This window comes from Agelaius tricolor, unplaced genomic scaffold (assembly GCF_023055355.1).
Source record: "Agelaius tricolor isolate 1412-34295 unplaced genomic scaffold, bAgeTri1.0.p SCAF_2, whole genome shotgun sequence".
Lineage (NCBI taxonomy): Eukaryota > Metazoa > Chordata > Aves > Passeriformes > Icteridae > Agelaius > Agelaius tricolor.
The window spans coordinates 13329513-13355344 of NW_027269262.1; the positions used below are offsets into that span (position 1 = coordinate 13329513).

Consider the following 25832-nt stretch of genomic DNA (forward strand, 5'->3'; position numbering starts at 1 on the left):
CTGTGCACATACCAGAGCACAATACAGCCAGGAAAGCATGAATTAACAAGTACTAAAAGAGCACAGCAGATGAAGAAAGAAATGAAGGTGCTGGCAGGGAAATGTCTGAATTCTTCAGCTTTGACAAGGTGAATATTCTCATCTGGAATAATAACTTAAACAGTGATCTCTGGCTGGAATAAGTCACCTTTGGTTTTTTGGGGTATTAAGTCCCTTGCTGGACTTCTCCAAAAGACAAAAATAAGAAAAAGGACTGTCCCAAAAGAATAGGCTAGAAACAAGGGCATGGATTTAATTCAACTAAAAACACCTAATATGCAGTCATATCCATTCCCTATTCATACCCAGAAGATTCTATCTAAATTTGAACTTCTAAAAGCAGAGGAAGAATATATTCTATATAAAGCTGCAAAAGGTTTGAACTTTGCCTACCAATGCCTACCTCTAGCACACACAAAAGCTGAATAGAGACAATTGGGAGAACACAGCACCTCTGAATCCCCCACCATTTTCTGAGGCAGTTTGACAAACTTGCCTTGCTGGGCAAGACACAGCCATCACTGAAAAAATGTAAATTCTCCAAAAAGCCTAGGAATGTTTGACACTAAAAAGAGGAACACAGACAACTGCATTCTTTGGTGAAGCAGCAACAAATCAAAACCACAGTGTTTAGCTTGAAAGTACTGATAAGAGTTGGAAAGAACACTGCAGTTGCAAAGAGAATTTGCAGAGAAATCAAGATCTCCAGTTTGGCCTATGCCCCTAGATCTCCATCAGTACAGAGCAATCAAAATACAAAATTTCTTCTTCAGTGACATCTGCAGAGACATGCCCTCAATTTCTGATTGCCTAAGACTAAAATAATTTATGAATGTGGTAGCAGGTGTGTGAGGAAGAATCCTGTAAGCTAAGCATGTCTAGGGGGAAAAGAGAGGGGGGAAAAAAATCAAAGCTATTCTGCCAGCCTGTGCAGAGGAGAGTATTTCTTCTTTAAAAAATAAATAAAATAAATTAAAAGACGGAAACACTCAAGTGAATCCCCTTCCTGCTGACGGACTGCCAGAAAAACCACTTCACTGCTTCTCCCTCATCAGATCTTACTTTCTAACCTATCTTTAGCTATTTTATAAACCGGGATTTCCCCAGTTTCTAAAGTACCTGCTTGCAATCCTTAACCCAGCATCAAAGAGACAAACATGGCCAAGCATTTCTGCAACACAAGCATGTGCATCAAACACTCAAACAGCACTTGGCATTCATTTGACTTGGTTTCCTCCTTCACACTTCCCCTGCATTCAGGATAGGACTGAATCCCTGCATCACAAAGAAGCAGCCACAGTGGGTGGAAATGGCAAATATCAAATGAGAGAAAATTTAACTGGGTCACCTTCCAGAACTCCAGCAAAAGCCAAACCCACCAAAACAAATAACATAAATTCAAAACAAACAGCAAATCTAATGAGGTAGGAACAGCTGAACAAAGCTGAAAACAAAAATCCTGCAGACAGAGTCTAGACAAGCTCTGAATAGCTGACATTGGCTTAGCCACCACAGCTGGCCACTACCAGACACTGCAAAACAAAGCCCAAGGTTTAAGCTGTGCACATCACAGCTACAAATCTTCACCACACAAACGCTTTAAGAAGTCTGATGGCTGTTTTAAGGGTTGCCACTGAAAGCATTCATTCTAACTGGAAAGGAGCTTAGGCAAGAGACAAACCCTTGCCCATCTTACCACTGTGCTTCCCCATTTTTAACCCTGCCCTGACCACTGTTTTTCTACTGTGCCCAGCTAAATCTCTTGAAGACTCATTTGTCTCATCTGGAGAGCACTTGGTGCAACAGTGTCCATGCCATTAAATGGTAGTTTGCCTGCAAGCTGCTCAAGAAAGGCGGTAAATGCCTGTACAAAAATCAGACAGTGGAAAAGGCATCACAACAGATACAGCAGAGCATAGAAGTGAAAGGCTTCAGGAATGCAGGTGCACAAAAAAAGGTTCAGGATTCAGTTTGGGAGTTTTCCCCATCAGCTGCAGCACTTGCATGAATTTTCTGTTTTTCCAGCATATGGTAATGAGAAATGAAGAGATTATCTGGCTGCCTCTGTAGCACTGATCTTGCCAAGAAAATCCCCATCCCACAAGAGAAATCCTTGCTAACATGATCAAGATGTGCATACTTTCAGTGCAATAAACAGAACCAAGTTCTATCTTGGTCAGAGAGATGTGTCATAGGCTAGTCCTCAATTTCTCCTTGACTAACAGTTTAATATAGAAAATTAATTAAAAAGCAGACCAACAAAATATCCCTAATTATACTCTTCAGCAAAAAATTACACTTTTTAAATTTTTTTTTGAAGGATTAAGGCAGAAAATCAATGTTTATAGATTCCTCTGTGAAGAGAACTGAGGTTTTTCAGTATTTGAGGTTTGGATGGGGTTTTCTTGGTGAAAGTGATATTCTCTCTTTGTGCACCAGTGCACCCATTTCCTCTGCTTTCTCAGATGTTCTTCTAGATGTCAAAGCCCACCAGTGCTTGTGCTGAAGTTTGCCCAAGGCACTTCACACCCACTTTGTCAAATATTCAGGATTGAGAAAGAGAAAGCATTTATAATTCACAGCATGAGACTTCATATCCAGACAAGATATCATCTGTCAGTTGCACAGACCCGAGTACCTTTCAAAAAAACCAAACCAAAACAAGCCCAAATCTTTTCAAGGCTGTAAAAGGCAAGTCAGCTTATGCAGAGATAAAGGTACTGTAAGGTAAAGTGATTTGTCCAATATTACACACTGGGTAGAGACCATGGCTCACCACTCAGGAAAACCAGTTCTCTTGGCACGTCTGGCAGTACAGATTGTGCTTCCCAGGGAATGCTTGGAGAAGAGAAGCATTTTACCTTTTTAAAAGCAAAAAGGTAACATGGAATGCCTTTCCAGACACATTTCTGTTGACACTTAGCTGCTGATAGATGCAACCATTTGAAAACAAAAGGAAAGAAGTTTTATGTAGGAAATCCCAAACCCAAAATATATTAGCGACTTTGTACACTAATATTAACCTGTACTGCTGTTTTCCTTCGGAGTTCTCACTTTTGCAGCACTCATAGGAGAACCAGCATGGACAAGCCATACCATCTTAAATCAAGTTAAAGGGTAAGGATCAACAGGGATAACACTACCCAAGCCAACCTGGGTTGAGTCTCTACCTCTACTATCATCACAGGCAAGGGAGGCTGCATTGGTGATGAGATGTCAGACTGGGTAAAGCCCTGTTTATCTCCTGTGATGGTGCATGACTTTGTTAAGACCTGTAGAAGATTTTGAAAACACCAGCCCTATACTGCTCAAATGCTGCAGAGGGGAAAAAAGTTCCCCAGGCCTGAATCAGCCACTTAACAGTTATTCAAAGTATTCTTTAATTCTACCCCTAATCAGCATATTCCTAGTAAACTTCTGGGAATCTATCCCCAGTCCTGGTTTTAGCTTTGTGGTTTCTCATTTCAGCATCAAAAAAACAAACAAACCAACCAAAAACAAAAACGAACAACCAAAAAACAAAAAAACCAAACAAAAAAACCCTACCCTGCCTACAGATGAGCTGCAGTACCAAAAAATCAGGTTCTCTCTCTGCCAAAACTGTGGTACACTACATCCCAGACCTACAACCTGTTTTTAATACAAATTTTGCAAAATTATTTCTCTCATGGTTTTCAAAATACCAGGAGCTCTCTGAAAATTGCTTAAAGGTTTATTTTGTTTCCAAGTTTACATATTCAACAGTTAAAGAGTTTATTTAAAAAGCATCTCAACCATCAACCTAATTCTCCAAGTCAATTCCAGGAAATTTAAGCAGATGCTCATAACAGAACTAACAACAGCATAAAAGAAGGGGTTTTGCAATACTCTTAATTGGGAAAGGAGCTCTGCCAGTGAGATCACCACCTCTTTTGCTTCTGCATCTCTCAAGAAAGCCAGGAGCTTTGCATTCCTTTTGTCACAGCTAGAACCATAAATAAACCCCCCCCCCACAGCACACAATCTCACTGTCTGTTAAATTATGCATGCATTGAGCACTCAGAAATCCCATGACTATATGTGGAAGTGAAGAAGTGCAAGGAATGCTGACACCAAGTGGGGCCAGCCCATCCACCATCCCCAGATGATGCTACCAACCTCCTATAATCCAATCACAGTCACTTGAAGGATATGTTCATATTCAGAAAAAACCCCCAAAACCTTGAAGACTCTGATACTAAAGAAATAGCACCATAAAAATATGAATCCAGAAAGCAGATCAAGTGGTGACACCAGTTAAATTAGTGACAAACAATTAAAAAGCACAGAAAAAAAAATCAAAAAGTAGGGATAGGGGAATAACTGAATTATTCTGACAGCCTTATGCATAGATTTTGTTTTGTTTGACAGGTATAAATAAGTTCCAGCCTCTGACTGAAGGGGGGAAAAAAAAGCTTTCACACTTCATCAAACAAGCCTAAGAAATATGTATTTAAAGAAACTGCCACTAAACCATTTCAGTATATGTAGTAGAAAATAGCATGTGCTTAACTCTACAGCTAGATTTCAAGAAGTAGGTGTTGAGCAGGAGCTTGGTGGGAAAAAAGAAGCAACCATATAAGGAAACAAAACCAGAATAAAAAGAATGTGCTCTGTTGAGTTGGGCAGACATCTGTTCTTACCACACAAGGCTTGGCAACTTTCAAATTAGAGGAACCTCAGATTACCCTCTGAACCAGGAAGTAACAGGCCAAGCAAGGCTCAACACATACAAGTCAAAAGGAACACATTTCTTTATAATTTTACCTGTCTGCTTTCAAAAGCAGGTTGGATGGCAGTTCCAGGAGCTGGTTGTGCTGCACGTCCAGGACCTCCACCTGCGTTCGCTCGAGCCGATCCGGGAGCCTCGCTAACATGTTGTGTCCCGCCAGCAGCTTCCGCAGGCTACTGTTGTAAAACAACCTTAAGAGAAATGAAAAACACCAAAAATGAGAAAAATTTAAGCTAAAGAGTTCCTTTGATAACTTAAATATGGTATCATGGCTCATTACAAGAAAGTGATTCAGCCAACTGATTAGCAGACATGATATTAATTACGCACAGATCCAAGAATGTCTTCCCACTCTACACCAACTTCTTCAAAAGGTTTTCAGAGACAGGGAAGGAGGTTCACGGATGATTCAGGAGTGAAAGTAGTGACAAAGGGTTATTTTATGACACTGTATAAAACATGAATTTAGAAGCACGACAGTGAAGGAGGTAATTGCTAACAAAGGCTGCAGAAATCTGCACAGGTGGGATCCCCTAGCTAATGCAAGCACTTCAGAAGTAGGGGTGAAATCATCAGTCACCCCACAAGCTTTATAGTGCCCTACTCATCATGTGCTGACTCATAATCCAATGCAAGTCCCCACCCCCACAATTTTTCCTTCTGTTAATACCAGACTTACATAAAGCCTCCTTTCCAGTTCTACAGCAAATGAAATTTATCTAATCGGCTTTACTTTCTTGAGTTTTTACAACCAATAGATGACCTGGAGTCCCACCCCCTTGCTCCATTTTTTGTGGGGCTAGAGAGAAGGGGAAGGGAGAAGAGGGCAACATAAAGAGAAAAATAGCTGTTCTGATCAAACAGCATAGCTTAAATTCACAGGATAAGCAAAGGAATGAGGGCATGCACCTAAAGAAACCAAAAATAGAGCAACTCTCAATTTTGAACAGAAACCACTTTTAGTAAATTAAGAAAAAAAGATTATTCCTCATCTGCCACATGTCTTACATCTGTCTTACATGCCTGCTACTGTACTCTTTAATCTGGTGAGCCCATGCAACATGCTGACCTGCTTCAATCAAATACTCTCGAATTATTCAGCATTAAAGTAAAAATCTTCCCTCTGTCACAATGACCCAAATACACATAACAAGCCTCCCACCCTCTTCTCTACAATGCATCAGGTCATGGGATTATTGTGCCAAAATCATCAATCAAGCACGTTGAGTATTTTCCCCTTGACAGATACCGTCACTCTCAGTATCTGCATGCCAGTGTTAACAGTTATCTCACTTGGCTGGATTGTCTGAGTTATGGCCATGGATACAAGTCAACAGCCAGCCCTATCATTCCAGAAGGCTCAACACAGGGTGAAAAGACTTACCAAAGTGATAATCCTATCTATTATGTCTTCCTTATTTAACTATTTTTGGTTTGCTCTATTTTTACTTGAAAACCTCTCCATTATGGATTTGCCTTTGTATTCTATTTTTTGAGACTGGTTAATACTGTCAACACCAAATATCAGGGTAGAAAACAGAACTGGCTGACAGCAAAAAAAAAAAAAAATTTCCCTTGGAGTTTTTTTTTGGATGGTTGGGGGCAGCACCATTTAAAAATTTTTAAAAGAGCTGAAATTGTGCCAAAACCTCAGAGATTTTCTCTTTCCATAATTCAGAAGAACTTAGTAAATCTTTGGGGGATTTTGGTTGTTTGTTTGTTTGTTTTTTTTTAATTTGCTTTCTCTTATTTTTTAAGTCAGACAAGCACTGAAGGACCTGGGGTGGCTGAAAAGAGGTTGAAGAGCATTTAACTAAACAAGCTCCTGATGAGCCTGGGATGCCTAGTTCTCGAGCTGGGTGGGGAATCAGGATGCTGGGACTGCTCTTCCATACAGGCAGCTTTCCCACTTGTCCAATTCCCACTTGAATTTTTTGTGAAATCAATAAATTCTAATGACAAGCACATCATTCATCATCAGCATCTTCTCAGAAAACATGGTTTGGTGTAAGCATTCTACCAATTCCTTTACTAAACAACTCTTCAAGAGAACACAATGTTGACTACAGATAGATCTTTAAAAAGAAAAACAGACACAAAGGAACAAAAACACATACAAACATCTATTCACTGATGGCAACAATATCATTTTGGCAACCCCTAATTGAAGCATTTCCTTTCTCTTTGGCAGTATGATTTTTATGAATTTGTCCTGCATAGCTAAGACCAAGTACCCTTTTTGGTATTTTTCAGTACTTTTAAAGCTAAAACAGTTGCATTACAGTCCTGAGGACATTTTCCCTCTTCCCTTAATTGAGAAAAATGCTAGTACAGAAACCTCTATCTCAACTGCTTCAACTCTTTGTCTTCAAGGACTATTTTTCTGTTTCAAGAGGCAAACACACAGCATCAAGTGTAGTTTCTTTAGATCAGATGCAATATTCACCCCACCAGGAATATGTTGGTAACTCAAGGCTTGAACATTTGTGTTTAAGTGTCACAAGCAGCCTCCTAGGAGAGCCCTGCTGATTCACTTCACAGGTTTCCAGAATGCTATTCTATGTAGAAGTACAGAGCAGAGCACCTGAACACACTCATTCAGTTTTTACTTGCATTTACTTAATACTTAAGCATGTTGAGCCATTTGCATTTGAGTCCAGACCCAAATTTCCCCTAAAGTTTAAGATATGCAAAGCCTGCCTTTTAAATGGAACAGGACCCTAAAACTGAGCTGACTTATTAGGAGCTAAGCTATCTAGACATATACTACAAAGAACTTTCAAAGATAAGCTATTTCCTGGGGTTAATGATAAGATGGCAGGAGAGACAAGTGGGATGTTGACTGTACCTAATTTCAGCTAATCATTAATCTCCCAGAGATATCCGGTATGCCTTGAAAGTCCTGGCTGTTATGGAGTGCAAATGAAAGAAAAATGAACTTTTGCACCCCCACCTTCTGAGGAGGCACAGCTTCATTTTTTTTGTGTGTGTGCATGAAAAAACAGAGGGGTTAACAGGCTGCACATCAGCCTGCTAGTTTGCTTGGTAACTCTCCTCACATTCTCTTCTGCTCATATTTTTGAAATCTACTCTTTTCCCATTTCTGACACTAAAATGGACAAGTTTACACCATCTTACACACCCACCTGACCCAGAAAAACCTATCATTCTTGGTTTCTGATGCTTTTCTGTGCTGTACAGCTCCTTAAGGAAGATATTTGTACTTGATGATCGATCCTTGTGGGTCCCTTCCAACTCAGCTTATTCTGTGATTTAGTAGCTCATGATACATCATCATCTTCCACAACATCTCTTTCAAAGTGTACAGAACAACTAAAATGACAGCTCACTTCCAGGGAAGGCAGGAATTTAAAAATGCCCAACATCACCACCTAAGCAGTATAATTCACCTGGAACAGACAGCTCTCTCTAGAACAAATAATAGCAAGACCCATTTATTATTTAAACTCAACTCCTATTTTGCTTCCTCTTGACTTCTTTTTTATAATTTATATTTATCAATTTTAAGTTTACACTTCTGGAAAAGAGATCATCTTGGTAGTGAAGGCAATTGTTCTTCTTGCAGAAATTAACTTACTTGATGAGGCTTTCCCTTCTTTAAACCCTTTTTCACTCAAACAGGGCTGTGAACTGGAGTCTCCAAGCATCACTGAAACTAAACTGCAAGTGCTGAATTTCTAAACTGTCATGTAAAGTTATGGCTGTAAATATTTAATATTCAGTACTAAAAATGAAGTGCTTTCCTGCCTGAACAGCCACATGAACAGCTTCAAAGTTCAAAGGCATTACTTTCTCTGCATGAAAGTAAAAGAAGAAAGGCTAGGTAGAAGCTCGAGGCATGACGACACCCCACAAGGTAAAAATAAAATCAAACAAAAGATAAAACAGCCCTGACAGTCACTGGAACAAGCTAAACACTGAGTCAGCAATTATTTTTGAATTGTTTATCCTGTTCCCCATTGTGGAACTGGTCTGCAAGACTTACCGGGCAGGCAGCTCACGTATTCGATTGTGGCCAACATCCAACACTTCCAGTTTCCTGCTGTCACACACCCACTCAGGCAGGTTTTCCAGGTGATTTCTATGAATAAAGAACACAAAGAGGTGTAACTAAATTATAATTGAGATGTAAAGGCTATTAAGAACACAGCCCCAAGAAAGATACAGATACCTGCAGGAAACAAATCTGCTACATAGCATATTGCCCGTGAGATTCTATCATCCATCCCTCTGCAAGGGCATTACCAGTGCAATCAGGTTCTGAGTGAGGGAGCAAGAAAGCTAACAGCAGTGTTATCTCCCTACATGTGAAGTCACTAAGAAAATGGAAAAAAAAAAGCTTCCAAATTACCAGGGGAGTATTAAGAGTATCACAGTACCAAAGCTGAAATCTCTCCATGGAGAAGAAAATGTCTGAGATGCTCCTCAGAAGATACTCACACCTTACATAGTTGAAATATCTCTTCAATTTCTCAAGTACACTGAAATCCACTCAACCATTCTTTTGCTATCTCACTGAATAGAGCAAATTTTTTTTGTGTGTATCTTTCAAGCCGACTGTTTTGCTTTTCTTGCATTTATCTTCACAGAAACTAACCCTTCTGGAAACTAATGTCTTGGAGGCAAGGTTTTCCAAATACTGCATGAAAACACGCATATAGGTACTGTGAGGCACTCCTGCATCCTGCCTTAAAGACAAAAATTAGCAGCACAAGATACATGGAGGAGATTGTGTGCAAATGCATTCACATAATGACTACTTCAGTCAGAATACACAGATGCAAACTGGACATCAAGTAATAGCCAGGCACTCCAGACCTGAAGTTCAGGAATAGGATGCTTATGAAGCATGAATATAAATCAATCAGGAACTCATATTCTTTAGTTTATTCCTGCAATAGTACTCAATCAAAATATGCAATGGCAACCCAACCCCTCTTCTCAGATAGCTTCCTTTCTGATCTCAAATGGATTTCCCAAATTCCAAGAGAGCCAAAAAACTAAGGACACCCTACACATTTAGTTACAATGCCGTCACTGCAATGAATCACAGAAAGGGTTTTGTGATCAAAATCATGCATTCTGCACCAATTTCATTAACAAATAAATGGAGGACACAGCTTTTCAAAGATCGCTTTTCAACAAATCCCTTATTTAGTCACACCAGTGTGTTACATTTAGGACAATGTGAGTAACTCAGCTCTGATGAAACTTCCAAGTTGATGGCCACCAGCCCAGGTAGCTCACTAATTGTTATGATCACTCTCAACAGCGTGAGCACTTTACCCAGGTTTTTTTAATGAATGAGATTATCACTTTAAATGCAATGAGTAATTTCTTAAATAAGACAGCCATTAGGGACGTGTATAAATGTTTTCCTGATTCATTCCTGGAACTGTAAAACAAACTAAAACACCCCCTTTTTCCATTTCTTCCCTTATCCCGCCTCCCTCATTAAGGTGAAATTTATGTATGCATTCAAATGGCAACTGCAGACATCCCTGCAGCAGCCAGGGCTGCAGAGAACTACGAGGAGCTGCAGGAGCTGCCAAACTGATGAGTAAACTATCAAACCATCACCTACGCTGGGCTTACGCTGCAGACATATCCAGAAAGTAACTTCTCAACAAGTGTCAGATTGGTGTGCTCTTGAATCATCATGTTCTAACTCCATAAGACAGGAGATCTTTAAATCATGGAAACTCTTTAACTATAAAGAAATACAAATTTTGATTTGGGCAATAATTAAAAAAAAAAAAAAAAAAAAGAGAAAATCTATAAAAAGGAAACAGGAAAGAACTGACCTTCTGAACTGCAGGAAAAAAGCATCCTCTAACTCTGAAAATTTGTCTTTTCTTATCCCAAGGTCCAATTCCTACCCCCATTCCCACTCAGCAAGATGACAGTGAATGTCATTGTTCCATAAATCTCTTTGATTTATATTTCACAGGTCCAAGAAAAAACATATTCTTACCTAGAAATATCCATATAAGCCAGGCAATTAGGAACTGGATACACATCAAGGTGAACAAGTTCTAGGGGAAAAAATATATATAACAAGAAAAGTGGTGGTAAAGATTTGCACTTAAATGACTGTTCCATAAGAACTATTTTAAGAGTTAACACACAAAGATTTCAGACCACATCAATAACCAAAAAAAATTCTGAAGATATGGACCTTTGTGAACCCCTTGTGAGTTCTGTTTCTTTATTATGTTTTAGTACATTTGCTGTGTTACATTGTACTTGCTCTGACTGGCACTGCATAACTGATCAGGGATGAGAAAGTAGAGGATTTTAAAAGTTTCATGGCAAATTCTCATTTTTCCCATTTTTGTCACAAGAGCTGTAACTTCACCTCCGCCGCCCTCTGCCCAGAAGAGTCAGTCACAAAACTGCTCTACTTTTTTCTCACTCGTCACTAGAGATATAAGCATGGGAAGGGAACCTCCCCACTCTGGAACAGCAAGTTACAGAATACCAGAGTCCTTTAGGTCATGGCAAGATCCAGAGTATTTGTCAACACATTACATAAGCCTTGGCATGCCTGTGGAGTTCCCAGTTGCAGGCAGATCTTCTATAAAACAACTACAGCTAGTAATGTTATTATTGAAGCAATCAAAATATAGTTCACATCCTAAGGTTTCAGGTAGCTAGTGCTTAGTGTTAAGTTTAAAAAACCCCAAAACTCAAACAGACATTTGAGCCTACAGAAAAATCAATTCAAGTGCAACTCTAACAAGCAGTTTCTTTGGAAAATGACATGAAAACAAGGTGGCCGAGGGTAATGAGAGGACAAGCCAGGAGGAACAGTAAGACCAAGTCAACCCATGTCAACCCATGTAACCCAAGTTGGTTACAAGACATGGGTTGACTTGGATTCTGAGCCCACACTGAACAGCACATGCTCAGATTATGTTAACTTTTCTCAGCTACAAAGATCTTGGCATGAATACTTAATGAAGGCACAGGCTTAGATATTGCTAAGATGACAGCCTTTTAAAGGCAGTTCAGACTGCTCATCAAATGCACAGTTCTCCTACTTTGCATTTTCTTTATTCCACACTGAACTACTCTAAATGATAAAAATCATGGTGCAAACTGAGTATTTTAAGTAATAGCAGTTTGCAGAGACAGATCAAACAGATCCTGTTCATGAAACACAGCAGTTGTACAACTGCATATGCAGAAGGCTGCATTATTTTTATTATCAAATACAAGCAATGAAGTTACCATTTTGAATTTCAGAGCTTTCTGGACAGGCTAAGCAGCTAGAGGGAGGAGCAAAAACTTATAGTTTTGGGTTGTCTCCTAAATGGTCACGTGTTCAAACTTTCTCAGTGCAGAGAAAAGCAGTAAATTCCTATTGATTTTAGTAGAGCAACGCATCAATGCAACGAAAACAAGTGACAAATTCAAGAACCCTCCCTACTGACATAGAGAAGAATTTCTACGATTTTCACAGTTCTTAGACCTCCAAATCGTGGTTTTCTTAGGAAGTCACTTCCAAAGCTCAGAACTGCCAGTAGCATTACACAGCACATGTGAAACCCTTTTATCTAGGACTGTGTCAAGAACCTCCTGATTATGTGCACTACACTCCACAAGCATCTCACAGAGAACCAGGTACAATGACAATACCACAGCTGCCACTCACCATTGCAGGAAGCATACAGAGCTTTGAGGAAATAGCCGCTGATTTTGAGGGTCACCAGCTGATTCCGCTCACAGTGCAACACTTCCACGTTGTTAAAAACTGTCGCGTCCAGCTCCCCAAGTTTGTTGTCTCGCAGATCCAGTTGGGTCACATGATGCAGAAAATCTACTTCATCAGCCTCCAATCTCCTAATTGAATTCAATCTTGCAGACAAAAAAAGGAGATGAGTTGTAGTTATAAGGCAGGCTCCTGCTGACAAACCATTGCTCACACTACAATCAATCAGCTGCACTGGATTAAACTAGCACGCTTTCAGGTCAAGGTTGATTTTTAATATTTTCCCCTTTGTTATGTTACGGTTTTAATCCTTTGAAAAGCAGGATAGCTATGCTCTGTAGCTTTATCCATCATGACAAAGGAATGATGACACCAAGCTCCTTTCTAAACTACTTTGAAAAGTACTGATGAAAAGCTCTGCAAGAAGCTAAGCATTACTGTTACTGTGCCTATAAAAATAAAAGATGATCTGGCTGTTATTTGTGCCCAATAGTTTGGAAAAGAACACAGCTTCTACAGTTCTTGCTGGCCTATCATCTGCTGGAAAAATCCAGCACATACAAGTAACCAGCATGTATTGGAGACCCTTGCCTTACTGAAAGGCCAAATTGAGATTTATGAATTCCCATGTATTTGCTTCTTGCCTCTCCATGCTTCACAGCAAGCAAATTCAGAGACCTGAAAATGGGTGTTGAAAGAAAACAAAGCAAAAATCCAAGACAACTTGGTCTGACAAATAAAGAGGACAGGTTTTACACATCTTCACTGCAGTGCATTGATACTGTTAGTACTCAGCAACTTCCCCAGAAGTTATAACTGAATGAGATTATCTATAGCCCCATAAAGTTTAAGACAGCAGAGCACTCCAAAGAGATCAGTATCAAATTCTCAGCTCTGAGCAGAACACTAAAATCAGTACAGTAACTTCTGCTGGCACACTAAGCCAGCTGAGTCCTCTCTACAGCAGATGACAAATACTTGTAGTTCTCCTGTTGCTCCTGCTTTCCAAGCATTGACCTCTGTGTAACAGTAGGTATATCTTGCAGTTAAAAGAATAAGGGTAATTAATATGTCCCCTCCAACACCACCTTACCTTTTATATTTTCAATTTGCAAGTAGGGCCTCTTTGTGATTTCACTGAAGCAAAGCACCTCATTGTACAGCAAGTAAAATATTTACTATTTCAGTTAGTGCCACAGAGAACCACTGTTCACTGCTAGGTACAGAAAGGATGCATCAGACAATCAGAGGGCTGGAACTGCACCACTGGAACTCATGGCCAGGTCAGCCACAAAATCCCTTCTCTGAGGCAAATTTATTTGCTTTTAACATATGTACAAACACAGACATATTTTAATCCTACCAGAAGCACTTCAGAATTCACCTACCTATTTTAGCTAAACTTATGCTGGCCCTTCCTAGACTGCAAAGTCTTGACAGCTACATGGCAGTACAGTAAAATAAGTTTTATCTTACATTAGTTTAACTACATGGTTACAGTTATATGAACCTCATGGTCCAGGCTCTGAATTGAGCCTTGACCAGCTGATTGCAGAATTTGTCTTCCCAAAAGACCATAACAATAGAGAACCACCTCATACCAGAGCCATTTGTAATAAGATCTCTTTGGACTCCTCTGAGGATATCAATAAAATACCATTACTCATGGTGGACAAGGCCTTTTAACACACCAAGAGATATTAAAATATCTGGTTTTGCTCTTTCACCTTCAATGCCCTTTTCTTCACCTCACAAATCTGTAACACTTCAGATAGAAGCTTTTTGGGCCAGAGACTGTCATGTCTATTGCATTAACACTGCAGCAACTGTCCCAAGCTCTGTTTTGTTTGATCCTTTGGTGCAAACATTCATTTCCCCTAAAACTCATTTCATATTGATCCCCCTAAATGCTCCAACTTCCTCCAAGAAGAGTGCTAAGTCACGGCAAGTGCTGGGAGTTACATAACACCACCAGAAACATGGTTCACTGGACAAACACAAGAGATTTATACCCAGAGGCAATTCTGACAGCCAAGGAGAAGCCACTTCAACACAAATAATTTAGGCTCACTAATTCTTCCCCTTTTCTGAATACCTACCTTAGATCCACATGCTTAATATGAGGCATCCTTTTTAACACCTGTAGGTTCAGGGTATCCATGCAGTTTCCTGACATACAGAGCTTATCCATGGCAGTCAGCTTCTCCAGCACTCCAGGAATGTCAGTGAACTCATTGAAGGACAAACTCACATAGCTGAGTTGATGAATATGTTCCAATTCATCGGGAAGGGACTGGAGAAAGTTGCCATCCAGCAAAAATGTCTGCAAGCTATTAGAAGAGGGGAAGGGAGAGTGAAGAAAATGAGTGACGTGTTAAATCCCATTTCCTTCCTATAAACACACAAATCTGCTGCATTTACAGTGACATACCATATACAAAAGGGCAGCAGAAAGAAACATGCTAATGAATAATGCTGTAACATCTGCTACAGAAGATATTCACCAAATAATTAAAAGCTTTGGCAACTAAGAAGTGTAGGCTGTTAGACAGTTCTATCTCCAGAACTACAACTTGTATGACAGCTAAAGAACATAAGCAAGAAGGGTTAAAAGATTTTGTTCACTGTGAAGGTGACCCTTGTGTCAAATGCTGGAGACTGGAAGAGCTCTGAGGCACAAAGCGTGCTTTCCCTCCACCCACAATTGCTTCCATATGGATCTACAAGCCAGTTTGCTCTGACAGAATCCTGTAAGTTTAAACTGTTTCTCATAGCACGAGTATGCAGAGTCATGAAACTGCTTGCTGCCTTTGTTGTTGTCAGGCTGTGCATGTGAAAGTTCTAAGAAAGTACTTGCTTGTGCATTTCTCCTACAGCTGCTGGAATGCTTCTGAGGGCATTGCAGGACACGTTGAGTTCAGTCAGGGTTGGGATACTGCAGACTGCCAGTGGGAAGTCTCCTAAATTATTATTTGAAAGGTTAAGGCTCTTCAATTTGGTGAATCTAAAAAGAGATAAGAAAAAATAAAGGAAACAAATCAGTAATCGACACTAAGTTGCCTCACAATGATTAATATAAGGCAAGTTTAATTATGTACATACAAATCACGTGCATTTTTAGTTTATATGCTCAGAGCAACCAGGGAAATGACCAGACACTCCAATTCAACACCACTTGTAAGAGTCACTCATGTTAACCTGACAAAGAGGAACAGACCCTCCTGAACAACACATTAAATGCATTTTCCAATGAGTGTAACGAAGAAAAAATCCCTTGCCATCCTTATATATTTCACTTCTGTGACATCCTGTACTAAAACTACCCTTGTGGTAGTTTTACTACCAAAGGTGCAGGAAAATCTCAGATTATTTGAACACTAATTTTTTGTGGTGCTACTGACCTGTGTGCTCAGGGCCATTTATGTTTGCCTTCCAAACAAAAATTCTCATTAGAATAGACTGTTTGGAATACAAGTGGGAAACGTTCTGAATTAAAACAGAATTTAGCACGGCTTCTGTACTGACAGAGGCAAAATTTTGCCCTTGACATGTCACAGAACTCTTAAAGCCCCTTGGTTTATGACATCAGCCAGAAAGAAAGCAACTTGCATGAGTTTGCCTTACTAAAAATGACCAAAACCATTTAAAGGAAAAACCCAAGAAGGGGACAATCCAATTAGCCAGCCTGCATGTTCAGCAAGATTATTATGGTTGCCTGACAACCACTGGGAGGTGTGCCTAAAGCCAAGTAAAAGGATGAATGAAAAGATCTGTGTCAGATTCCAATAGATGGGAGGAAGTTTCTTTTCTGGCACAGCTTATACCAGGACATTTTATCTGGACTTAATTTTCCCTTCATTAAGGATCAAGTTTTATTTGTGTGAGCAGACTTTTATATAACTTTGCAATGGAAGCAAAACTGCACCCATGAGTATTCCACATAAAAGTAATCTCCAGCAGCATGTGCCAGTGTATCCATAGCCTCTGAATCAGCCCATTCCTACCTCAGAGAACTCTGTTCTCCTCCAACCAGGAAACATGGAGAGCAAATGCATCAAGCATTAAAAGGTTAAAGAGTTTTAATAATAAGACTGAAAAATCCCTAGCAGCTATTGCAATCAACTAGCACACACAGCATTGCCTAAATCAAACTCATGTCACTGACTAAAATTCAGCTGAAAATGTAAGCAGTGCCTTGGTATGGTACTTCAGTGAGGGCTGCTGAGCCCCAAAAGCAGGCTGTAAGCACATACAGCATTTACACAGGCTTGCAGCAAACAAGGGAATGCTGTACTCTCTAGTGGTATTTTGGTGCAATGATGGCAGGAGAAAAACATAGAAAAAACATTGCCAGAGTTATCACAAATTTTGAATACCCTGTGACATGCTGGAGGCAGAAGAAGTTTGGAACAAAGTTAGATGGAGACTAAAGGAAATCTTGCAATCAAGTTAATGCTGCAGGGGAAAAAATGCTACTGTGCAGAAACGATGACTAGTCTATCTCTAAAGGAAGAACTGTAAATTAAAAAGGAGGCAAAGGTAAGTTAGTAAGAGCTGCTAGCCAGAAAAATAAATATGCGCATTTTAAACACTATACCTTCATACTCCTCTATTTTGAGAGAAAGGACTTAAAAATCTTGAGCCTAGAACTGAGACACACAATCCTGCATTTATCTTGAAGATAACTGTAGATTTAGGGCACAGGTATGCTGCCTTGAAATTTGGGGGGTTTCTGTGGTGGAACAGCTGTCCCACATCATCCTCAAAGTTAGCTGCAAATACAAACAAGAGTGCTCCAAGCACTGGACTCTGAGCCTTTAGAATATTTTCTCCCATTTAGGCAAGTACAAAAAAAGTAAATACGTGAAGATTAAGTCAAAATAACTCAGCTGCTGGAGAAACATCAAAATGTAACTTTTCCAATTTTCAAGCCAACCATGAAAAAAGAATTAACTAATTTAACAACAACAGCAAGGCTACAGACTTTACCTGTGCCACTCTGTAGTCTCAAAAGGATAAGTCTCAGGGCTTTTGTCCACTAAAGAATCCACTAGAAGATCCCAAACACAATCTTGAGATAAAATTACAGAAGATCAAACTAAGAGAGCAAAGAGGACTGGGGCAGCAGGTGGTAAAGGAAGCTAAGAAATACAATAACTCTGGTGTCATGTTCAGCTTCAAGGCTTTCTGCATACATTTTTGTGCATAACTGCCGTAGGTCAAAAAGGAGGAGAGGAAAAAAGCTCCCTCTACCCAGCATATCTGGATTACATCTCTACTACTCTAATCTATGCTGTACTGTGTGCTTATTAAAGGTCTTTGGTGAATAATCTAACTACTCAGGACACAAACTGAACTGGTTAACAGGTCTATGTAGTGCATCCATGAGAATGAATAGTACATCCAGTACTGGATACACTCATACAAAATACACAAAATTTATATCAAAAAATACACAAATGAAAGTTTATTGTTGAGTCACATTTACAGAAACACTGAAAGATGGATACCATAGTCTTAGTTACAGTTAGGACACTAATTTAAGACATCTGGCCGGAAAGAGGTATTTTGTTGCCCCATTGCAAGCATGTTCATTTAGAAAAAAAAAGTAATATTTCTTCCCATGGAGCATTGTCAAGTGCAGAACATTACTCAGCCAAACTAGCAGGCATTTGCTCAAAATTAAGATCTAAGTCTACCTCTCATCTTTGGCTACTCACTTCACACTATGCACATCACAAACATCACTTGTGTTATGGAGCACTGCCACGCTGCACATTTAAAATGCTGCATTGTTTATAGTGCTTCTTATATCTAGGCAGATTTACAGTCAGTCACACCAGTATCACTTGTATATCACATCAATATAAATAAGGTAGGAGGGAAGTATTTTAAAGACTCAAGATTTCTGTTGCAGCTGAGTTTGCAAACTATCAGGCTTCCAACAGATTTTATAGAGCAACATCTTCGCTGTTTTCTCACACCCAAATCTTTACTCTTATCAGAAGCAGGCACACACATCAATGCTGCCCACATGGCATTGCTAGAAAGAAAAAAAGGCACAAAATTGCTCATTTGAGGCACAACAGTGTAATAACCTCACATCACATCCATACATATGCTTTTTGTCCTTCTTCCATGGTTCCAGACTTCGTTATCTCTTAGTAAAAGTCAACCTGAATGAAGAACAGCATCTCTCAATACACTATGCTCAGTTAGCTTACTAAGCTTTCTATTGTAATGGCCAATACATAAACACTCACTTTGCTGAGCAAAAATAGCCCTACTTTAAGCTAGAGCAAAATGTTGACAAAACCCTTGGATTTAAACATGCAATATGACTGAACACTAATTGCCCTAATTGAGTCAAAAACTGCCCACTTATTTAATCCTGAAGCTGCCACTTAAGGAAGGACTTTAGTTTGACATATGAAAAATAAGTAGAGGGACTAACAAGAGAAGTTCGTATCACAGCAGAGCAATGAACTGACATGCTAATTTCAAATTTAGCTCTACCTGGTGGTGTGAACAGCAGAGGAATTTTCATTACACAGTACAGCATTTGTGTTCCACTATGTTTGAAGCAAGGGGAATAGTGTATTCCAACTGGTGGTCATACACCATCATTGAAATTCAGCCATAACAGGGTCATCTGACAATACTGGTCTTGCCCTACTCTTACCAAAAACAATTAAAAAGCAGTATTTTGTTACACCTGCAAGGGAAGGCATGGCTTGATAAAGAACTCAATCTAAGGAAAGCAATCACTTTCCCAAACCTATCTCCAGAACCTGGGCTCTCATGACTGTGCTGTGGTTACAACTCAATATTATTGTCAAGCATCAACATAAGTGTCCGTCATTCTCAGCACCATTTCTGAGCAGAACAATGGTGCTTGCCTTGCAGTGCTGTGACAAGTTTTAGAACCAAACTAAAACTCGCCACCTTCTTAAACACCTGCTACTGTGGCCACTTACTTAACCACAAAGAGAATTTCCCAAAAATTCTGCCATGGCAATTTCCTCCTTGGAAATAAACGGTACAAATGACTCTCTTTCTGCAGTTGTGTTGGATTACCCTCCATGGCCTTACTGCCTAAGGGAGTTGCCAGCCTAGTGCCAGAAATACTGTCATAGCATTCCCTTTCCAGAAAGGTGTCATTGCAGAAGTCCTAAATTAGTAATATAATTCAAATGATGTTAAGATGAGTTGGTATAGTTAAGTCAAATTCAGACTACCTCCAAGCTTAACAACAAAAAAGCCTGTATTACATTACATGGTTGGTAAGAGTACCATAAAGACAAGTAAATCAAGTGTATGGTTTTGTTAGTGGAAATAACTTGAACCTACACTACTACACAGTGCAGTTCTCAGTTTCTGCACATACCTGCCACATACTGCTTCATACGGGGAGAAAGACTGACCTCAGAAGAAGGACAAAATTCTTAGGAAAAAGTAGTGAAAATATATTCACTTCCTCTCTACTGGAAATTTATAATGGAAATACAAAAGGGGTGGACTTCCAAGCTGAAACCCATTTAACTACATGAAAAGAAACCCCTTACTTTGGAAGCCATATCCAAAAAACCTAGACAAATAAATTGGAGACTGATACACAATAATTGAATTCCATAGATATGTTCACTTGTTGAAACATTACTTGGAAGAGAGACTGCTGTACTTAGCCTTACAGTTCAATAAGTGAATCTAATTAATCCAAATGCAATTTCTACTTTTAGACTACACTATTTTAAAAGCATGTATCTTTTACTGCCATTTATTTTTCTCATATCACCATTAAGTTCACTGTTCCAATATAAAAAATAAAATTAAAAAAAAATTCCATGTGTTTCAGGCATTAAACCAATTTTGCAATTGTCCCCACTTAGTTATTTCCAGAGACTTAACTTTATGATTTAATTTTTCTTTAATTAAATGTCACTGATTTTTGCTGGGTGTTCACAAGGGCACTTTCTTGAGACCACAAAGATACACAGGATTTAAGGAGAACACAGTCATGAAGGTTTGGAAGAATGCACTAACAAAAGCAAACTCTTTGTTCAATGTCTTTACAACTTGGATAAAACAAAAGCAGTGAAGTTACATAAACAACAAACTACAAGTGTCATTTTTTACTATAACAAATATTAAAAAAAAAAAAATTCCAAAGCTATAGAGGTGAGAAAATAAATGTAGCATTAAAATACAGCAAGCACTGGATGGGGTTTGTACTAGTAGACCTCCGGTTGTCAATACTGCCAACCTTTCCTCTTACCCTGCTGCTTAGACAGCTGCACTTTAGTGTTTGACTTTAAGTGAAAAAGAAGAAACTATATAAAAGTAAGGTTTGCTCCTGTCCAAGACCAACAGAGTTGTGAGAAGAAGCTCCCCACATCTTCACACACCATGGAACAAGCAAAGTTAGCAGGATCTGCATACTAGGATTCATTTGAATATCAAAAAAAAATCCAAAAAAATCCCACCCAAAACCAAAACCACTAACCCCTCCCAAAAAAAAAAAAAAAAAAAAAAAAAAAAAAAAAAAAAAAACCAACCAAACCCAAAAAACAACAACCCACCCCTCCCCCCCCAAAAAAAACCACAAAAAACCCCCAAAACCCCATAAACAACAACAAGAAAATAAAAGGAAAAGATAAAAAAAACACCTCAAAACCCAAACATATATCCCCCAAAATAAAAGGGGGAGAAAAAAGGAGACAGCTCAAATCTTTTCCAGTGCATCTACTGGCAGTGCCCCTGTGGGGCCTGACAAGGGGGTAGATGTATAATTGACATTCATTAAACCATCCACCTTTCTCCAGTAACCTCAGTTTCATACACTGATAGCAATAATCACAAGGAGTACCTCAAGGCACTTGGAGGCCAACCAAGTGGCAGGCTGGAGACCTTCCTCCCTGCTCCTCTAGGTACAAGCTAAGATCAAGCTGCATCTCACACTGACTTCCAGCCACCTTGCCTACTGGGTTCATACCAGTTAGGTTGGCAATACTGGCTCCCCCTTGCTTCCAAGTGTTCTTTGAACAAAGATTACATTTTTATTTACCTTCTTATTGCACAATGAATTTGTAAGGATGGTTTAGTTTGAGGTCGCCTGAAATCCTGGGTTTTCAGATAAAAACTGGAAGTTGCAAGGGATTTCAGAAACACTTGCATCAGCAATTCAGAGTGCTCTAGCCTTCTCATAACCTAGAGATGCATCTTCAAATTTCTGCCACTAGCCCCAAAAAGAGTTTCACCTGAGATGCCACAGAAGGCAGTGCATTTCTATAAGGGGTCTGGGAGAAAAACTATACCAACTCATCTTAAGATAAAAATCTATATAATCACTGTTAACAATTAACAACCACAATCAGAATAATAATTCATTCTTTAGATAAAACTGGCAAGCATAATTTTATTTATTTTTAAAACAACTTTTGTGTGTTATTTATTTTTAAAACAACTTGTAGTGTCTTACTACATCTCCCTTTTCTTTTTCTTATTTTTCTTTTAAATCTGCAACAGTCTTATCTTAAAAATCCATATACTGATAACTTACTTTTCAAAATTAGCAAGAAAATAATATTCTTGATACCAACCACTTTTTCCAACAATACCAACTGAAACAATTACTTATAAAGATGAAGTGTTCTCAGTCCAGTGAAGCAGAGCAACAGTAAATAAAGACTATGGTCTATTCTTGTGCCTCATCTCAGAGCAACAGTACTCTGCAAAATTAGCAAGCCTGTACTCTTCTTAGCATTTCAACCAGGGAATCTCCTCTTCTCCAAAAGAGAAACATCCTTTCCTGTAGTTTTAGAAAAGATTCTGTGAGGGAGAACAAGTAGCATCATTTGCTACTTTTTTCAGTACAGATGAATTTTCAGATGGCTTACTTGTACATATAGCATGAAATATGTATTCCCTGATAAGTAGGAAAAACAATAGAGATTGCTGTATTCACCTTTCAATATTTAGAATGTTCACTTATGGAAGTTCACAGATGCAGAGCATCTACAGCAACAAAAGGGGGTTGAGTGGACAGTAAAGCAAGTAGAAGTGCAGCTACTGGGAAAACGTACATCTACATCACTTTACACCTTCAGATGCCATGTACTAATCAGGACTAAACATTTTATTCATAAATGCAACAAATTATATTATTTTAACAACTGAAAGAAGCAACTGCGTAGACAAAAATAGGAATTCCTTTTTTCCTAATACATTCCTGACTGTACCTGCCATGACAGTGCACTAGTCAGCACATCATTACTATGACCCAGCTGCTTGCAAGTCAATTCAGTGGGTGGTGAAAAGTTGGTATTTTATTGTGTCTTTGACAATTTCAGAACACTTGTTCTGAAATCCAGCATTCATTAAATTACCACCCAAAGTGGTAATTTAAGTGCTTTATTAAGAGGTTTAAGTAATTTAAGTGCTTTATTAAAGTGATTTATTAAGAGGAACTGCAGCACCAGGAACTGCTTATAGCAAGACTGATTTTCTTAGACTGTCTTGCTAACCAGGTTTTACTTTAAAATTGTACTGGGAAGGGTTGGTATGTAAATGCCAATGTGTTTTGTTCAAAACATCCAAGCACATGGCTATTTTGGAGCCTTAAATACTTGTAGGCTTGATTCAGTGGTGCTGTGCCTCATGTGCGGCTCCAATTTAGCAATTGAGAATTTTGTAGCAAAGCCAACAGTACCAAATCAGAACAGCAGAGATTTTGAACTTGCTTTCCTGTGATTTGAAAGAACACAGTGAACAAAAAAAGACTTTTGGTTTATTCAGTGAAGTTTTACCTTGTGCAACCCCTATAAATCTGAAAATGGTTTTATGGAATTGGTTTAAAAAGAAAAAATAGATCAATCAGATGTGTGTTCACAGGAACAACGAGCTTCACTTTACATATGTTTTGATACTGGGTTTCACTAATGATTTCAAAATGTGTGGTGCTCTCCTCTTTCTAGATATTTGTGTGTTTACTCACTAGAGAAAAGCAGACTTACTAGCAGTCAAGCTGGCTCAAAGCTTTTGGGGAACATAAGTACAACTCAAGTTTTCCCACCCAAGGAGAAGTCAGTTCTGTGTTTCTTAGGGCAGGAAGGAGAATGGCTTGGGAACACACTCCAGGGTCAGGCTCATGCTTTTGCTGCAGTATGGAGGCAGAAGGCAACCAGTGGAGCATCACTTTTCCAAACCCTCAGTGGGAACTACCGCTACTTCACAGAGCCCTTCCCACTGGCACAGCAATGGAAACAGTGGCAACAGCTTCCTCCAGCTACTCACTGTCTGGGTGATCCCACCTGTCCTGGGTAAAGGTAAGACTGGAGGACATCAAGCAGCCAAAGGGAAACATCAAGGGCAGGAGTTTCTGATGCACCAACTCAGATACACCAAAACAGTGCTGTGTAACCTAATTTTTTTTTTCTCCAGAAGTTCCTAGATCTGCCTTGTGTCTTTTTGCCAAGCTCAAAGCAATGGAAGCACAGCAGAATATTACTTGCCTACAGAATAGGGCCAGCTCACATAAGAATGAGAGACAATCAGTTTTATACCACCTCAGGTAGATGCCACTTCTCCAGATTCTCCTCATCTCAGAATCTCAGAAAACAGGAGTATATATTGTCATCTGAACTCTTTCACTCTTTTATGTTCAGCCTCATGTTAGTAAGAAAAAATTTAATGGTTTTTAACTATCAGCAAGACTTATCAGCTGTTCCTACAACTGCAATACCAAGAAAAAATTAAACAGAGAATGAACATTGCCTATCACATTAATTATCAATGCTTTCTAACCCCAAACAGAATTAGTTGCAGGTACACAGACAAATCCAAACCTATTGCAAACAGAAATTCGCTGTAGGTACATAGACAAAGCATAATCAAGTATCTCCTTTACACTTTCTGATACTTAAAAAGGAAAAAAATATAAGAAGCCATTAAAATAAGAGACACTGGTTATTTGTCCATGTTCATCACTAGCTTATGCTAAAATCCCACTTGCTATCTGGACACCTATGCTGACATTCACAGTCCAGTCAGAATTTCTCTCCAGACTGTGCTCATAAGGTCTTGGAATAGCTGCCTGCTTTGTTTGTGAAGCAGACTTGCTGGGTTCATTCATCTTTCATTATGCCAGATTTTTTGGTTTTCCAAAATGAATTTGGAATGATATAAAAATACAACAGCCCACATAATCCATCTTGTACTTTTCAGTTGTTTTTCAAAGAGGAAGGGATTTAGAAATGTGGTTTAAAACATTTTGTTTGAACAGGACAATCCACAAATACAATCCTGAGGTACTTTGCAATTCACTTACCACTGAAATTAAAATCACAACTTTATATTCAGTATGGGAACATTCATCTTTGCGAACACAGAAAGGCTGCTGATTCCACAGAACACATACATTAAATCATTCAGAGCACCAATCATGCTGCTGTCTACCCATTTGTTACACTCTTGGATGAGCTGCAGTGGAAAGAACTGGAAGGTCACAGATACTAAGAAAGAAAAATAGGATTGAGCAGAGTAGAAGGAAGACAGGAACCAGACTGAATTTATGAAATCAGCGCTTCCTTTGCTTGGGGGGGGGCTAACAGAAAACTTCTTCCCTTGGTCACATGCAATACTGCTCCTACGTAGAATGGCTGCCTTTGATGGGCAGCTCACCAACTCATACTCACACGAGTCAAAGGCTGAAGAACTACAGTCTGGCCTCAGTAGGTACATAAAAACACATTATGAAAATTGCATTTTGAGCTGAAAATGTCCTTCTATTTACAAGAAAAACATGAAGTTTCTTATGAAAGCCAGTCTGTTTCTAATACACAAAGTTAACCAATTTCTGAAGCATTACAGTCAGGCCAATGTTCCACAAGAGGAGGTAGTAATTTTTAGGAAAGTTCCTGCAGATCATGGCTCCAAGGACAGAGGAAGAGTGGTAGAACCATACTACTTTACCTTTGTAATTCACTAAGCGCTCTACTTGTGGATGGGCTGGGGTTTAGCCTCAGGAAGTTCTGCTTTAAATTGAGATGAGTGAGGTCTTGGCTATAAAACAGGTTGGCAGGCAGGTGCTCCAGGCTGCAGCATGAAAGATCCACTGAGCTGATGCGTTGTGATGCAACCTGGAAGTCAAATACAACACGAATATATTAATACAGTAATTAAGAAAAAAATAACATTTCCTTCACCCCTACACATGATAAACTGTTTTTTAAGCACATGATAAACTGTTTTTTAAGCACAGCAGAAGCCAGTGTTGGCATATATAGCTGATCTAACACAGTTTACATAATT

General features: G+C 39.1%; 1 protein-coding gene across 1 annotated transcript in view; it reads right to left on the minus strand.

Annotated features, from left to right (window-relative positions):
• PHLPP1 (PH domain and leucine rich repeat protein phosphatase 1) overlaps positions 1-25832 on the minus strand; it is a 136910-nt gene that overhangs the window by 20582 nt on the left and 90496 nt on the right. The window contains exons 4-10 of the mRNA XM_071453407.1: positions 25494-25660; positions 15382-15528; positions 14624-14854; positions 12468-12670; positions 10785-10845; positions 8796-8891; positions 4825-4980 (exon numbers count right to left, since the gene is read on the minus strand). Coding sequence (XP_071309508.1) covers positions 4825-4980; positions 8796-8891; positions 10785-10845; positions 12468-12670; positions 14624-14854; positions 15382-15528; positions 25494-25660 — 1061 coding nt within the window. The remainder of the gene's footprint in view (positions 1-4824; positions 4981-8795; positions 8892-10784; positions 10846-12467; positions 12671-14623; positions 14855-15381; positions 15529-25493; positions 25661-25832) is intronic.